The sequence below is a fragment of the Penicillium daleae genome, assembly GCF_028827525.1.
Source record: "Penicillium daleae strain IBT 16125 chromosome Unknown utg000008l_segment0_segment0, whole genome shotgun sequence".
NCBI classification, from domain to species: domain Eukaryota; kingdom Fungi; phylum Ascomycota; class Eurotiomycetes; order Eurotiales; family Aspergillaceae; genus Penicillium; species Penicillium daleae.
Window position 1 is genome coordinate 5,885,660 of NW_026623156.1, and position 14,860 is coordinate 5,900,519.

At 49.9% G+C, this 14,860-nt stretch overlaps 5 protein-coding genes across 5 annotated transcripts; 1 reads left to right on the forward strand and 4 right to left on the reverse strand.

Annotated features, from left to right (window-relative positions):
* Positions 1–317: 317 nt before the first annotated feature.
* N7458_010610 (fungal specific transcription factor domain-containing protein) lies at positions 318–2,360 on the reverse strand (the record flags this gene model as incomplete). The annotated part of the gene is made up of 3 exons (XM_056913992.1): positions 318–1,385; positions 1,448–2,287; positions 2,349–2,360. The coding sequence occupies 3 exons, from the start codon at positions 2,358–2,360 to the stop codon at positions 318–320; spliced, it is 1,920 nt and encodes a 639-aa protein (XP_056762841.1).
* A 369-nt stretch (positions 2,361–2,729) lies between these two features.
* On the reverse strand, positions 2,730–4,328 carry N7458_010611 (putative actin-related protein RO7; the record flags this gene model as incomplete). The annotated part of the gene is made up of 1 exon (XM_056913993.1): positions 2,730–4,328. One exon carries the CDS (start codon positions 4,326–4,328, stop codon positions 2,730–2,732), a length of 1,599 nt encoding a protein of 532 aa, XP_056762842.1.
* A 418-nt stretch (positions 4,329–4,746) lies between these two features.
* Positions 4,747–7,565, forward strand: N7458_010612 (crossover junction endodeoxyribonuclease; the record flags this gene model as incomplete). The annotated part of the gene is made up of 2 exons (XM_056913994.1): positions 4,747–4,760; positions 4,904–7,565. 2 exons carry the CDS (start codon positions 4,747–4,749, stop codon positions 7,563–7,565), a joined length of 2,676 nt encoding a protein of 891 aa, XP_056762843.1.
* A 254-nt stretch (positions 7,566–7,819) lies between these two features.
* Positions 7,820–9,916, reverse strand: N7458_010613 (putative serine peptidase; the record flags this gene model as incomplete). The annotated part of the gene is made up of 10 exons (XM_056913995.1): positions 7,820–8,039; positions 8,101–8,298; positions 8,355–8,514; positions 8,566–8,671; positions 8,732–8,819; positions 8,878–9,050; positions 9,125–9,247; positions 9,308–9,462; positions 9,519–9,636; positions 9,695–9,916. The coding sequence occupies 10 exons, from the start codon at positions 9,914–9,916 to the stop codon at positions 7,820–7,822; spliced, it is 1,563 nt and encodes a 520-aa protein (XP_056762844.1).
* A 3,718-nt stretch (positions 9,917–13,634) lies between these two features.
* Positions 13,635–14,759, reverse strand: N7458_010614 (diacylglycerol/polyprenol kinase family protein; the record flags this gene model as incomplete). The annotated part of the gene is made up of 1 exon (XM_056913996.1): positions 13,635–14,759. One exon carries the CDS (start codon positions 14,757–14,759, stop codon positions 13,635–13,637), a length of 1,125 nt encoding a protein of 374 aa, XP_056762845.1.
* Between the last annotated feature and the right edge of the window lie 101 nt (positions 14,760–14,860).

Genomic DNA, 14,860 nt, shown 5'->3' on the forward strand with positions numbered 1-14,860 from the left:
GAGATGTGAAGTTAGTTGAGAAAACAACACGAGTTGTTCTTGTCAATCTCATTCTTTTCTTTTAGGCGGCATCAGCGAATATCCTGGAGCCGAGCTTGAATGCTCCCCCGCACGCGCTGATCCCTCGGGCCCCCACAGTCTGCTAAATTCGCCGATTGCCGAATGCCGGAGGCACCGCCGGAGGCACCGCCGGACAGGTTTTGTGACTAAACGCTTTACAAGTCATTGCACTTATCACCTAGTTTCTCGGTTGATTTAAACTTGCTTGATGTGATTTTAATGAAGTCTCTACCCTTTTGGGACCTTTGAAAGTAGTTCTACCATTGAATATCGCCGGTCCATTCCAGGTCTTTGAACAGCCAATCACCCATGCCCTGGTAGTGATTATGAAAGAACTCATCGGGCATGTCTCGCGTCATATCTCCCATTGCAAATCCCATATGAGGGTCCAAAATCGTAGTCAGTGGTCGATATTCCTCTGTAGACGACATGGCATCTTGAGGGCGGGATTCAGGAAACTCTTCAAGAGGGACTTCTGCAGTCTCGGCAATCGGTGAAGCATCGGGTGGGTTTTGTAATGTAGTAGTAAAGTCCGAGGGCATAAAATAGTGCCAGGCCCAAGACAAATCTGGTCCAAAGTGTTCAAAATATGGCCGGTGTTCTCGTGGAAGCGTCAGCGAATGAGTCGGCTCTGACCTTGTCGTTCGTTGCTGCTTCTCCGCGATGCTTCTCAAGGCCCTAAGACTCCCTTTGGCAGAGGACCAACGTCTGGCAAGAACTTCTAGAGACAAGTAGATAGTCTCCAGGCTAGTGGCTGCCTTCTCCCATAACGCGGGTATGTTGCGACAAGAGAGCAGCCCGATGCCAGCGGCCAGCAAATGGAATGTGAAGATCGGGCCCAGGAACTGGATCTCATCTCGGGCCAGGAAGTCTTCGAATATGCCTGCTACAAAGGATGATGCGAGCACCACCGCTGGAGATGGGGAGTTTCCAGGACTGGGACGGCACATGATAGCGAGGCAGATGAAGTACGGAATATGAAGTTGGCGTGCTTCAAAACTATACGAAGCTAGAGTGTTCTGCCGGATCTCCCATTCTGATGAAGATGAATGGTGAATAAATAGTCGCAAGGAACCCGGAAGCTCTCGCGACCATCGGTAAAGACGATTTTCAATGTTTTGTCGCATGTGCCGTGTGAAGCTTTTCCGCCGGTAACACTGTGTGAGATGACCAAGGGCAGAACCAATCTCGACATACGCAATGAAGAGAGCACCATCTGAGCTGGAATCATCAAAGTCTTCCAGACACGGAGGTGCTAATTCACAATCATCTATGTTGACTGCAAGAGGACGCCCTTGTCCCGCAGAAATCAAGCAGTCCCTGGCCTAACAACGATCAGATCAGACATTAGATTCTATATCCCAATCCGTTCTCAACGATAACTTACAAATAGAGTCCACCATAGCCTACGCCTGAGGCCAGCTTCCCTCCTGTTCGTGGGTTCCTTGTGTAGACCAATCTGATGGGCTAGTCCTACTCCAACGTACCGCCAGAAGCCACTGGTATTTGTGGAGACGTGTTCAGGGCCTTCTGGATTATACCAATGCAAGATGCACACAGCTGCAACGACCGTAACAGGGTTCTTCTCATATCCGGACCAAAATAAGGCTTTTGCACGGCGGTAGAACGTATGAGTCGAGGCATACGCAGTCACGGCTGGCGCAGAAGTGACCCTGCTCGCTGCGACGAATATGGATTGTAAGAGAAGGATTGAAGGCTTCTGGGAGCCACTTTCTTCTAACCAACTACGCTCAACGATGGGCATCCAAGGCGAGCAGCGTTCCATGAAAGTATTGATCAGACCATCGCGAATTGCCCGGGGCGGGAGTTCAAATGCGCCTTGTAGTCGTAACAATTGGATGTCATCAGCAGAGGGGCCATCGGCCTCTCCCATAGGATATGACCTGGCTTGGTCTTCGTTGATGACCACAGTATCCTCAAAATATCTGGATCGTGCCATGAAACTCAGACTAGAAACCGACGAATATGGGTTAGACGCGTGAGGAGAGTCAGAGAATCTTGACCTCTCCTCAGTAGCCGAGGCATTCAGTGCACTCGGCTCATCCTCGGAGAGCTCAACCGAAGGTCTACCGGCACTAAGAGACGCTTGTTGGTGCACTGAATTGCCTTCGTTCCAAGTCAATCGGCGACGGTGTTGTCTTTTGTCCACAACTTCAGTGTCGAGCTCACTGTCGCTGGGTCGCTGGCGTTTCCGTTTGCGCTCTCGCTGGCTGCGAATGGGTTATCTAGAAATTCCCCAACTATTCCCAGGATGCGTATTCGCTTACCAGCAGGGCCATTGGTGCCGCAAGCAATTTAAACAAGAACTGGTAGAGCCTTGGAATATGCACCGAACCTACAATGATCAGCATGTCCTCGGCTATTCGTGGGAGCCCCGATCTGACCTTCTTTTTGTTACACGCGACACATGCCTTGGGCGCGCGCAATGGTGGCGGACTAAACTCTCTCATCTCAATGACTATCGCAAACCTTAGCCGTACATGCAAGTAGCAATGCACATTCACGTTTTAGCATCGAACGGGTCAAGGAAGGGTGGGACTGTCCCCGCATTTTCTGGTTCCGAGGCAAGTTGGGTTGGTGAAGTGTGGGGTATCTAATTGAGGTATCTTCACTACGTAACGCAGGTCTATCAAATGTACAGTACAACATCATGCCCAGCCAGCCAGAGTCCAGCTAGATCGATCGCCGGCTCTCAGACCCGATCGGCGATCAGGAACAGGAGGCTCAGAATCGCGAGTTGCTCCAGCAAGCCCGTTCTGCAAGAACTTCTCTCGCTCAATCTCGACCATGCCACGTAACTTTAAGCTGGTCACTAGACTAGCTCCAGCCCATGCACCTAAAGATTCAACTTCTCGTAGGACTCCCTGCACAGGGACAGGCATTTCTTTGTTCTGTCGGTGCAACTTTTGTTCAACAAAGTCAATCTCCGGCACTTCCTGAGAGGGATCTATCTTCTCGCCCTCGCCAGGTGTCTCTCCATTTTCACTGGTTGTCGGCTTCTGTTTCTGTCCATTAGTCTGAGACGAGATCCGCAGGTCTTCCATTCGTTGGCGTTGTCGTTCGACAGCATTGCCTCGAATCGCACTCCACCCATGTGTCTTGATCAGGGAAGAAACTTCTTCAAGGATCCTCTTTCGTACTCCAGGAATTCGAGCTCCACCACCCACAAAGACAATGCGCGACATGCATGTCCCGCGTGCATCAGGCGGTAGAGCCAGGAGGGTGTTGTAAACGAGCAGGGGTATCGACTTCTCCTCATCATCTAATTCGATTTCAGGAATACCAGTTGCAAAGAGAGCTATTTCAACGGGCTCTGCAAGGCGGGAGAACGGCACATCGAAAAATTCCTGAACTGGATTCACAGGTGAAGGTATTGAGACCGTATGAGCAGATTGGTACGGCTGTTCTCCATCCTTTGCGTGCGGCATGCACCAAGCGAACCGAGTGAGAACCTCCTCGCAGTACGAAAACCCAACAGAGATCCTATCCTTGTCCTCCGCCTCGTGATCCTCGCAAGAAGCCAAGCGAGAAAGCAGCCGTCCCATTTCCTGCTGAAGCAGCTTCATTGCCCTTGTGCTTCGCTTTGTGGTAATTTCTCTATACTCATAAAGGCCGGTCACCGTAGTTTCGGCCCATCCAAGATCCACTACAAGAGCAGAGCGCAATCCCGCAGCTGTCGCCGACATGGCCGCACTCGGAAGAAGGGTGATGCTAGGAAACCGCCAGCGGCTAAACAAGGTCGAGAGCAGCGATGAAAGCAACGGATGCGGCATGAGAGAGGGAAGGGCTAGGACCAGGCGAGACGAGCCAGCGTCCGTCAGGAGGTAATTGTTGTATGTTTCACGGAAGAGGCGCTCGATTTTGTCCTCCAGCAAGCCCAAATCAACCTTGCGAAGGTCGAGCTGCCACAATTCGTAGTCTCGAACCCAGTCGTCCGCATTGACAGGCTTTGGCAAAGGTCCAGTGCCTGCAGCACCCTGGATCCAACCTCGATAGTCCCCCACTCTTCTTGATTCCTCGGGACCGAATCCCACCACACAGACAGGTGTACTGTTTCCCTCAAACCCTGCTCGGAGCCATCGTGCTCCTATCTCAAGGATGATCGCATCGTCCTCGTTTCGAAACGTTGAGCCTGGTGACGTCGTGCTCGCAAAGGAGGTATTGCCTGAGCGTGGGGGTTGCTGGGGCGTATGAGGTGAGGACGGCCGCGCTGCCTGCGTATGACGCAGATTTGAAGATGCTGACATCTTGGGTTTTAATTGAATGGCTAGATAGCAATGCGTATTTTGCTCTGTTCGCAAGCTCGTATGCGTGTCGGGGAGGTGCCCTGCCCCTCGGAGGTCAAATATTCCGCGATACAAGAAACTAGAGTTAGCGGGGCACCGACCGATTGCTAAACTTCATGAAAGTGGCTTCTAATCGTCAGATAGAATCTTTTTTCAGTAAGGGGTAGCACTGACAGTAATGTGGAGAGAGTAAGGCTGATTGGTGAACGGGGTCGCGGAGCTGGACGCGCTGGTGAAAGCAACGGAACTTCTTCGGGCCGTGGTTTATTTACTTCTCACATTCGACCTCTCCGTCAATAACAACCTCACCATCCGCCCTGCATGGCCAAATCCTACGCCTACTGAAGCTACCAAGCTACTGAGCCCTGCAGCTGGCCTAATGGGTATTCCAGGGTATGTATTTTCAGTCATTTTCTGGGTTAAATGCATGATCGGAGTTGTGTTGTCAACCTTGATACCTTCGCCTAGCAACGGCCCTAAGGCGATCAGATACGGGCGCATTCACTACCTGAGGACCCCCAACTGACTGAAAACAGGCTCATTAACGCCATAGGGGCAGGAGAACGGGTCTCCCTGGCCAAAGTGTCCGGGTTGCACCTGGAAAGAACTGCGAGGCCCATCCGAGTCGCCGTGGATATCTCCATTTGGCTTTTCCAGGTCCAAGCATCGCGCGGAGGCAAGAATCCGGAACTACGCACCCTTTACTTTCGACTGCTGAAGCTTCTTGCTTTACCTATTCACCCGCTTTTCGTCTACGATGGCCGTCATAAACCCCCGTTCAAACGAGGCAAAGCAGTATCACGCAGCTCCGGCAATTTACCGATCATACAACGTTCGAAGGATCTCATTGAGCGATTTCGGTTTCCGTGGCATGAAGCGCCGGGTGAGGCAGAAGCTGAGTGCGCAAGATTACAACAGGTTGGCATCGTCGATGCTGTTATAAGCAACGACGTTGATGCTCTGATGTTCGGATCAACGTTCACAATGATGAATTTCTCGAACGAGAGTGGTAGCGGGAGCTCTGGTGCATCACACGTCACTTGCTACCATTTGAACAACCAGGGATTTGTTTCAAATATTTCCCTGGGCAGGGCTGGGATGATTCTCTTCGCTATGCTGAGCGGAGGCGACTACCTCCCGTCGGGAGTCGAGAAGTGCGGTCCTGGAACTGCTGCAGAAATTGCCAAGGCTAAATTTGGCGAGGATCTTCTTGAAATGGTCACCTCACATCCGCCAGACCTTGACTCACAACTATGTGAGTGGCGAGAACGCCTGCAATACGAATTGGATTCGAATGAAAGTGGCTATTTTGCCAACAAACACCCAGCAGTTCGAATCCCAGAGAATTTTCCCGATCCAACGATTCTCGAGTACTATGCCGAGCCAAAAGTTTCTACCGATGAGGAAATGACTATTCTCAGGCATCGGTTGAAGCAAGCCTGGGATCACGAAATTGATCCACTGGCGATTAGAAGTTTCGCTGCCGAGAACTTGGACTGGAAATATCGCTCTGGTGCTCGGAAAGTGATCAAAAATTTAGCCGAGCCCTTAGTTTCCTACAGGCTTCGCCGTCAAAGACCAGTATCAGCCATACCCGGTGGCTCGCTTGCGCCCGAATGCGACTCACAATGGCTCCAAAAGGTCTACAAAAGCCGCGTGAGCTTCGGCACAGATGGCATGACCGAGCTTCAAATTGATATGCTCCCGATTGATGTCGTTGGTCTCGATCTCATGGCTGAAGAACCAAATCCGCCACTTCCCCATCAGGAGACAGAGCTTGCACAAGACACGGCCCAATTTGGGGGTGAAGAAGACGATGCAGAGCTTGCTGTCGATGAACCTCAGCCAGCGATACCTTCGAAGACTCGAGTGACGAAACGCTATGATATTTATGCGGTTCAAAAAATCTGGGTCCTGGAGTCCGTCGCCAAGCTTGGCCTTCCCGCTGTTGTCAAAAGGTGGGAGGATGAACAAGCTGAGAAAGCCAAAAAGGATGCTGCGCCCAGAAAGCCGAGTACTAGACGAACGGGGCCCAAGAAGAAGGGGATTATCGATCCGGGAATGAAGCGCGGGAGCATTTTGAAATACGGAACCCTTACAAAGGAAAAGTCCGAGCTCTCTTCTTCGAACAAGTCGTACTTGCTGGAAAGTGCATCTACGAAACGACAACCGGCCTTGCTTCGGACTTTGTCATCTTCATCCCAAATAATAGATGTCGAGGATAGTTCTTTCACGCCGAGTATGTACTCCCAGCAACAAACCTCAGATCATATGCGTCGTTCTTCACGCGAGGTTGACGAGTTAATTGAGACGTTCTCCTCGCTGACGACCACTAGACCACCATCATCAAGAGTGAAGCGCCATCCAACGGCTGGTCCAGTATGTACGCGATCCCGAACTCAAACTGTGGCAGGTGGTGTGTATGAGCTCGACGAGTCACTCCCATCGGCTGTCGAGTCTGTTAGTGTACGAGATACCGCCCTTGCGCCAGCAAACCAACCAAGCTACCCAACCTCATCGAGAGGTTCAGCAACTGAAGCTGGAGCTGCCAGAAAGGATCTTGGGGCTTCCTCACGGAAGTCCAGGCAAAAGATCTTAAGTACTCCCCACGAACCCGACATATCTACCAACCCTCTGATTGATGCCTTCAATCTCGAGCATTTGGAGGAATCTATTGGTTCACTATCAATATCCGGAGAGCATGATGATCAAAAATCTAACCCCCAAACCCGCTCAGTGTGCAAACCTCTGGGATCAAAGATGGGGGATGGCACTTCCCCGCGCCCTTCACGAGCCAGACCTGTGAAAATTTCTCAGCAATTGGAACGGGCTGTGTCGCAGAAGGTCTCACCAATATCCCAACCGGAAATCGGAGCCAAGTTGCAAAAGGAACACGATGGGCATATCTTTCATGAAGAGATCATCTCCTCTCCCAAGAAGTCTCACGCCACCTCAAGAGACCGTTCGAAGACTTCTACGAAAACGAAGGAGCAGATCCCCATCAGAACGCGAACAAAAGGTCACATCGAAAACATCACAGTGATTAATGGCTTTTGGACGGTCGATACGCCCTCTGAGATAGGCACGGATTTGGTCAACTCAGATGCTGGTCGGACCAGCACTAGGAGCGGGGGACAAGCTGCGAAGAATGCTCGGAGGAAGCGTGTGGCTAGAGTGAGCATTGTGGACATTATTTGACACGACTGAGATACCTTGTTTCATTTCTCATTTTCTCTCTTCTAAATACGGTGTTGTATAGGATAAATGGGGCAACGCATAGCGATACGAAGGACACATAGGTTGCATGTCGGCCTCTATCCATCTTAATTCGAGAATTCCAGACCTTTAAAAGATATCAACAATAAAATTCGTTTTGGAGGTTACATAATTTACTAGTTCATGTATTGCCTTGCAATGCAGTGCATATTCCCTTTGCTTCCGGCCATATGCACTCATTTTTTATAATATTCATCGACCCAAGTCTTGATCTGTGCTACTTCAGCGTCAATGATCTTCTGGACGCCCTCATTTGCAGCACCGTTCTTCACGATAAGATCGGAACAGTGGAAACCTCCTGGAATAACATTCAATGGGGCGGAATCGGTCGACTGAAGTGGTCCTCCAGGGCGGAAAGAGGAGGAGACACCGGACGACCTCCAGGGATCATATTGTCTGTATTTTTATCAGCTCCAATCCACATGAAAATCATGGAACATGGGTATCATGAACATACCCATTGGCCCAAATCAGCCGGGTTGTATCGGTCAGAGACCAACCCTTCGTCCAGGAGTTAACCTCTGCTTCGGTCTTGCCTTTGGCGCTACCAAAGGTGAAACCGTTCACTTCGGGGAAGTAGAGAGAGCATTGTCTCTGCCAATACTCGGCGTTGACGGAGCGAGACACAAGACTGGAGACACCAGATGGTGCGCCACTGGGGAAAAAAGAATATCAGTAACAAGATACAGCCTCAGATAAGTAGTGACATACTCTTGCCAGTAGAACAATGGCTCATTACACAGGAACCACTGCCATTGTCGGTCAACGGTATTGTTCACCGAAATATCCGTAAAGATAGGGCTGGACGCATTATAGGTATCAAAGCACGCAGTGGTCGATTGATCAGACCAATACCCATAGTTCGCGCATGCTGGTATCACCATGAGTAAATGTAATGATCATGTCAGAAGTTACAACTCACAGCCAGGGAAGTAAACATTCTTGAACCATTTCGCATAACCTTGGAGCGCCTTGTGAAGGCCCACCCCATCCGGTCCGGGAATTTTACCGGTCCCATTCTCAACATTCTACTTGGACGTCAGAGTCATTGATGTACAATTTGATAGGAATAAGATTCTGTTGCATACCTCAATGTAATCGCAGAACTGAAAGAAGCCCGAGTAACCAGTGTAGAAGGTATTGGACTGCCATAGCCACGGTCCATTCTCCAAGGCACTAAATGGCGATACGAGTCAGCTTCTTTGTCAACTGTTAGTGAATATCGTGTAAATACCTGGCAAAGTCATCAAAGTGTTCTATATCGCCAAGTCCAAACATTTCTTTCAGTTTCTGGACCTGCTTGTCCGATCCCGACTGGTTGGTTTTGTCGAGGTAGTCCACAACTCGGCTGACATCCTTGCTACAGTTTTTGGGCATTCCTTCTTGGACAGGTGTAAAGTATTGCCACTGAATTCACAATTAGTACTGGTTCAACTTTGCTTGCTTTACCAGAAGAAAATTGAAACTGGGAGGATACTAACATAGTTATCGATGGCCTCGACGGGTGCGCTGGACGCATGATACGCCCAAAATGTTCCCGGGGATGTAGACTCGGTCCAAGCGGATAGGGCACCACTATAAGACCCTCCACTCAAGACCCATGGCTATTGTTTTCATATTGCATCAGCCAAGTGCTTTCAGCGCGGCTAGAAGAGAAACCATACCGCATTCTGAGCATTGCTGCTACCGTTCGTATCAAATGGAAGCTCGACATTCTTTGCGAAGTATGTGAGGTCCGCAATTGAGTTCTCCAAGGTAAGTTGTTGCAGGTTTTCCGTCGTCAGCTCCAGATACGGTGATGAGTCTCCCCAGTAACGGTCTATTATCACCGCAAGTCAGCTGTATTGTACTTCATCTGGATAAGAAGAAACTTACGCTCAAGCATAACCACTGCACCCTTGACTTCCTGTGCATAGAGACCAGTGATAGTTCGGTTGGTCAAATATCCCGTATACTGATCGGCTGCTTCTTCTCCGGGAGTGAAAAGGACCACCTGACAGTTGCCAAATTAACATACTGAGCAATTTCACGATGCAGACAGGAGCTGTTACCGGTGCGCCCGCTCCGTTCCACCAGGCCGAGTTCCACCAGTAACGTTGAGAAAATGTTCCCAAGCTCGGATTTTTGTGGTCAATTAGCTGCTGAAAGGTTGACTGGCCAGAAGTCGCACTAGAAGCAGCTGTTGAAGGAGGAGGGATAGGCTTCGGTGCAATCGCCGCATGGGCGATTGAAGCACCGAGGACAGGCAATGCCACACGAATTGAGAAATGCATGGTGAAATGGTAGGAGGTAGGATATAAGTTATACCCCAATGTATTTCTACAGGAGCTCCATAACAGTGGACCTGGATGTCCGCTTTATATGATCGCTTGATGGGCCCCCTGAGCCACCACTGCACACGACACTCATGGTAGTATTCTAGGTCCACAAAGGACCGGACGCTCCAATAAATGGGGCAGCATCTTGTGCCGGCACATCACCGGAGCGGGGTGGTTGTGATAGTGACTGTTTGGTGTTGAAGCAAGTACATACTATCACGCGATAGTTCTAGTGCAAAGCTAGCCGCATACCACGCGGGCCACCTGAACAACGATGTGATCGTTTCGATCCGCTGATATGGCTGCTACCAGCCAGTTTAATGCTTTCTGAAGTCTTACTTCGACTGAGGAAAATTCAGTAAAAAATGCTCCGTCAAACTCGCAATTCTGGCTTCGTTCAAAAGAATTGAGTGTGAAACCATCTCCCTTGGGAAAACCGTGCTGTAGCTAGTTCATGATACCACCGTCGGATGTCCGAGGCAACGGTTAGCCGAGAGACAAACTAAACCCGATCGATGCTCACATTTTAGTACTCGCTGATAGGTACTAGTAGTGGATGACACTCAAGCTCAGAACCGGCCCGGTAGATAAGATTCATGAAACTGCACTAGATAGGCAACACTGTACCAAGCATGCTTAACGCAACCAACCCCGCAAGACTCGGCCACCATCGAACGGACGCAGGAACAGTCAGGCGTTCTTCAGCAGACACTAATTTTCTCACCCGGTCTTTATTTCGCCTTCAATTACTATACCAACTATTGCGATCTTTTTCTCAGAGACTACGCCCACGGGAATACCTGCCTGCCCAGCCTAATCATCGACAAGAATGGATTTAAGTTGGCACCTCAACTTGGCTACTGAGTAAAATAGCAGATTGTTCCCTTCACCCTTGTGGCCTTTATTTTCAAGTCAATCATATCATAGAGTGCGGAGTGAATACTCCCAATTGCATGCGCAATGTTCCTCTCTTTCAGGCTCCACGCACGGAGTACCATCGGGTGGCTTCACACTAGCATCAGGAACGGCACAGGCTAATCCACTTTTGAGAATCAATTTCAGTAGCTGAAGAAGATACCAACCAATCGTCTTTCCTCATTCCATTCCCGGTACATATTGACCCATATTTGTAGGCCCTCTTGCTCTCAAGGAAAGATTTTCCATCGTTCAAGATGACCCCTCTGACCTCAGTCCTTTGACTACCCGACTATTCCTCGCTTTTTTTGTATCATTTGCTCCGCTGGCACCGCTTGTTGCTCCTCTAATGATACCACATCCAATTATAAAATCTTGACGGCCTCGACGGTACTCAATACTGCTTCCCTAAGTCCCTCTAATCTGTTTCCCTCGCGCTAGGCTCACATGAGATTGACTCAGTACTAAAACTGGAGTGATATTATTGTTCGATCATGGTCAAAGAGCCTTTATATTCTGAGTTCAATTAAATTCATTACATCATGACATCAGACGAACATCCATGCTTCCCCAGATTCATATACATATTCAATCCAACGTTGAGGCATACCTCCCACGTCTCGTAGGGCCCAAATCCTTTGCAGAAGTCTTAAAGCGTTGGTGACATTCTCACAGCGCCATATCGTCCACGAGTGTCCATAAGATTCGACAATGATGCTTTTCTGAGCAGGCGTCTGAGCCTCAGTACCGATGACAAATGTAGGCCATAACAGGCCCCTATAATGTGCATTTGATGGATCCATGGATCCAATACTTGAGACAATCGAGTCCAGCGAGCTTGTAGGATATTGCAGACCGATATCAACCTCTTCAACAGCGGCATTGAAGACCTGTGATGCGTAAATCTCCACTGCTGCTCGCCAAATCCTTGCGAAATGATATCTCGGCATCACATTCTCTGTTTTGCTTCCGGCGGTGGCCCACTGTATGGGAGAAAACTTTCGAAGTAGAGAGCATATGTGATATACCAGATCAGGAGTCTGTTCTTGATTTGACGAGGCGGAATTGATAAGCGACAGTGCAAAAAGGAGTTCTGCGGGGCATCCAGCCCACGTTTGAGACTCTGAAAGTTTCAAAACGTCGATCACTGGTATCGTGGTGAAAATAGGTTGGTAGGGCAGTTTAGTCTTGACGAATGTCGGACCAATAATCCCGAAGCTGCAATATGGAGGATTAGCTCGATCAATAAAGAGAGCAATTGGGTCCAATAGGAACAAACATGGCATAATTGGTATCAAAGCATTCGGAAAAATGGGGGATGGATGCCGCCAAGCCCCTGGGGAAGTTGAAGGTCTGCATGATCTTCTGTAATCCCTGAAGATGATCCTTCCAACGGTCTTTCCCCGAATCCATGAGCTCAAACCAGATCGACAACAATATCGACGCAAAAACCTCGTCAGGGTTCCTCAATCGGCCCCTTGAACATTGGTCTCTGAGGAAAGCTAGGGTCTTCTGTTTATGATAGAGGGCATCGTAGTATGCTGGCACTTGCAGAAGTTGTGTCGAGATTTCTGGTATGTTGACTCCCTTCAGTACATCCATGAAACTCCTATGCCCATGAGAATGGGTCGTTAACCGGCGTTGTGCTTGATGAAGGGCTGCAACTGAGACGACTGTATGGCGAAACCCGGGAGACGAGGGAATCAGTCGCATCAACTCTTTCACAGAGTTATTTGGCTCAGTTATATCTAGTACAAATTCATGGCAGCACTCCTGCTCAACTTATGTTCTGGTTAGCAGATTCCTTACGCTAAAATCCAGCAATTCCACTTACAGTATGCTATATACCCCCGTGTTGCAGCGGGCAAATCCTGCAGGTCAGGATCGACGAGGAGTCTGCTAATAGAGAAAAAATTCGCTTGGCGCGGTACAGTCTTGCCCATCAGTTTACCTCTGCTGGCCACACTATTTGTCCATCTCAGTGGTCGCTCTTTGCCATACCCCAAGCAGTGCTGTTGAGCAGCGGCACATTTGTGGCAAGTGGGTAGTGTCCGATCGCATTTCCATCGACGACGGCGACACGTCCAACAAGAATTATCAGCTTGACTCGAGAGATTCCAGTCCATATCTTGCAAACTGCCTGTGCATCTCAACCGTGAAGTCTGAGAGGCATGAATTCGTTCCATCGTACGAAGGCAATATTCACGAGGAAGATCGCGCTAATCCTATCAAGGAAGCCAAGATGCATCGCCCCACATGGTTAAAGGTCCACTGGAGATCTTACAAATTGGCGAGTTAGATTTGGTGTTTCTTGATCAGACAGCGTACTGGGGTTGTCGAGGGTCCACTTGCTCTGGGGAAGTGTATGAGCAACAAGCATAGATACAATGCATATATTCGTGAATTGTTGTAATGCTGCTGATATGAAAATACCATGGAGATGTGCAATGATATTTCAAGCCGCCGCCAAAATTTGTGGACCTTCTGAGCAATATACTGAAGCATGCAAAGTCATAGCACAATGTATAAATCAATTCAATGAAGCCCAACGCCCAAAAATCACAAGAGAAGAGAGGGGGGATCCACACCAGCAAGATAGCTTTGGTTATGTACCATGTCTAAGCCAGAAACCAGATCTGATGCAATGCCATGTCGGAGAGGGTAAATGTACCATCCGGTCATCTAGACATAAAATACCGAGAGAAGAGAAAGGAAATGGGGAATATGATAGAGGCTGGACGGGGGAAGGATCAAATATTTAGCCGAAAACTTTCAAGAAACCCCAGAGACCCAATCCACTCAGGACAGGAATCGTCAGGTTATCATCCCACCCCCACAGGTCGATGAACTCGCTGCCGGCGGCCACAATGCCAGAAACAACGCTCATCACACCCAGGGCCACAGAGCCAGTAATTGTGGTAGAAGTGACACCAGTCTCCCAACCCAATAGACCTCGAACGCAGTCCGGCAGCAAGTTCAAGCGACCCGTAAACATGAATGCACCCTGAGCATCATTCGGGAAGCTACCCACATAGGGGACAAACCAGCCCCAGAACGCTGCCGCCGTGACGACACCAACAAGCCAAGCGGCCGTGGTCCCTGCCAGGCTCTTTCCAGGCCGCAGATGTGGTGTATAGCGACCATAGAGACGGCCGAACGTGGATGCAGCGGTATCACACCAGCTCAGAAGAAGCACACCCATGACTCCGACATCCTTGGGGAAGAATCGCAAGACGACGTACGCGCCGAGGAGATACCAGATCACACCATTGTAGCCAGAGACCTCGGTCTCTCGCATGAGAGCACCCATACACCGAATGTATACCTTGTTGACTTTCTCCGAGCGATGGCGCAAGATGTCCGTGGCTGCAATCGGAACGAGTGCGGAGAAGAGCACTGGTGTGATTTGTGATGTTTGAACACCGCGGCTGTAGAGGTTGAGCGTCAGGAATCCGATCGAGACGTGCAGGAGCTTCCGAGGAATTTCATGGCGATGAATGAAACTGCGATACCGCGTGTGTAGAGGGATCAGACCGAGCGGTGAGGGAGAGCGCGAAATGTCGCGCAAGGAATCCGGTAGCTTTGGCGACAGGAAGCCGTTAGAGGCTTTGTTATCAGTGGCCGGGGGCGAGGCTGGAATTTTAGGGTTGGACCGCCGTTTGGGCCGACGGTTGCGCGAAGTCGAGGGTGTGGAATCCGGCGGGCTATGTGACCTCTCGGTACCAGAACCTTCTTCTGTGACACCAGACAAGTTCTGTCGACGCGATGCCGACCTCGTCGTCGGCGCAAAATAGCCATCACGTGCCTCAGATCTGTCGGACAACGAGGGCGAGGGCGAGATGACTCGGGGAGTCTCGGGAACAGTATTTGCAGAGGAAGACATTTCGGGCGTTCGTAGGGAAAACTGTGGGAGTGCTGGTGTCCAGATAAAACCGAGCAATGGTCGTGCAGAGGACTCGGCGTTGTCGCAGGCAAGACTGCCGC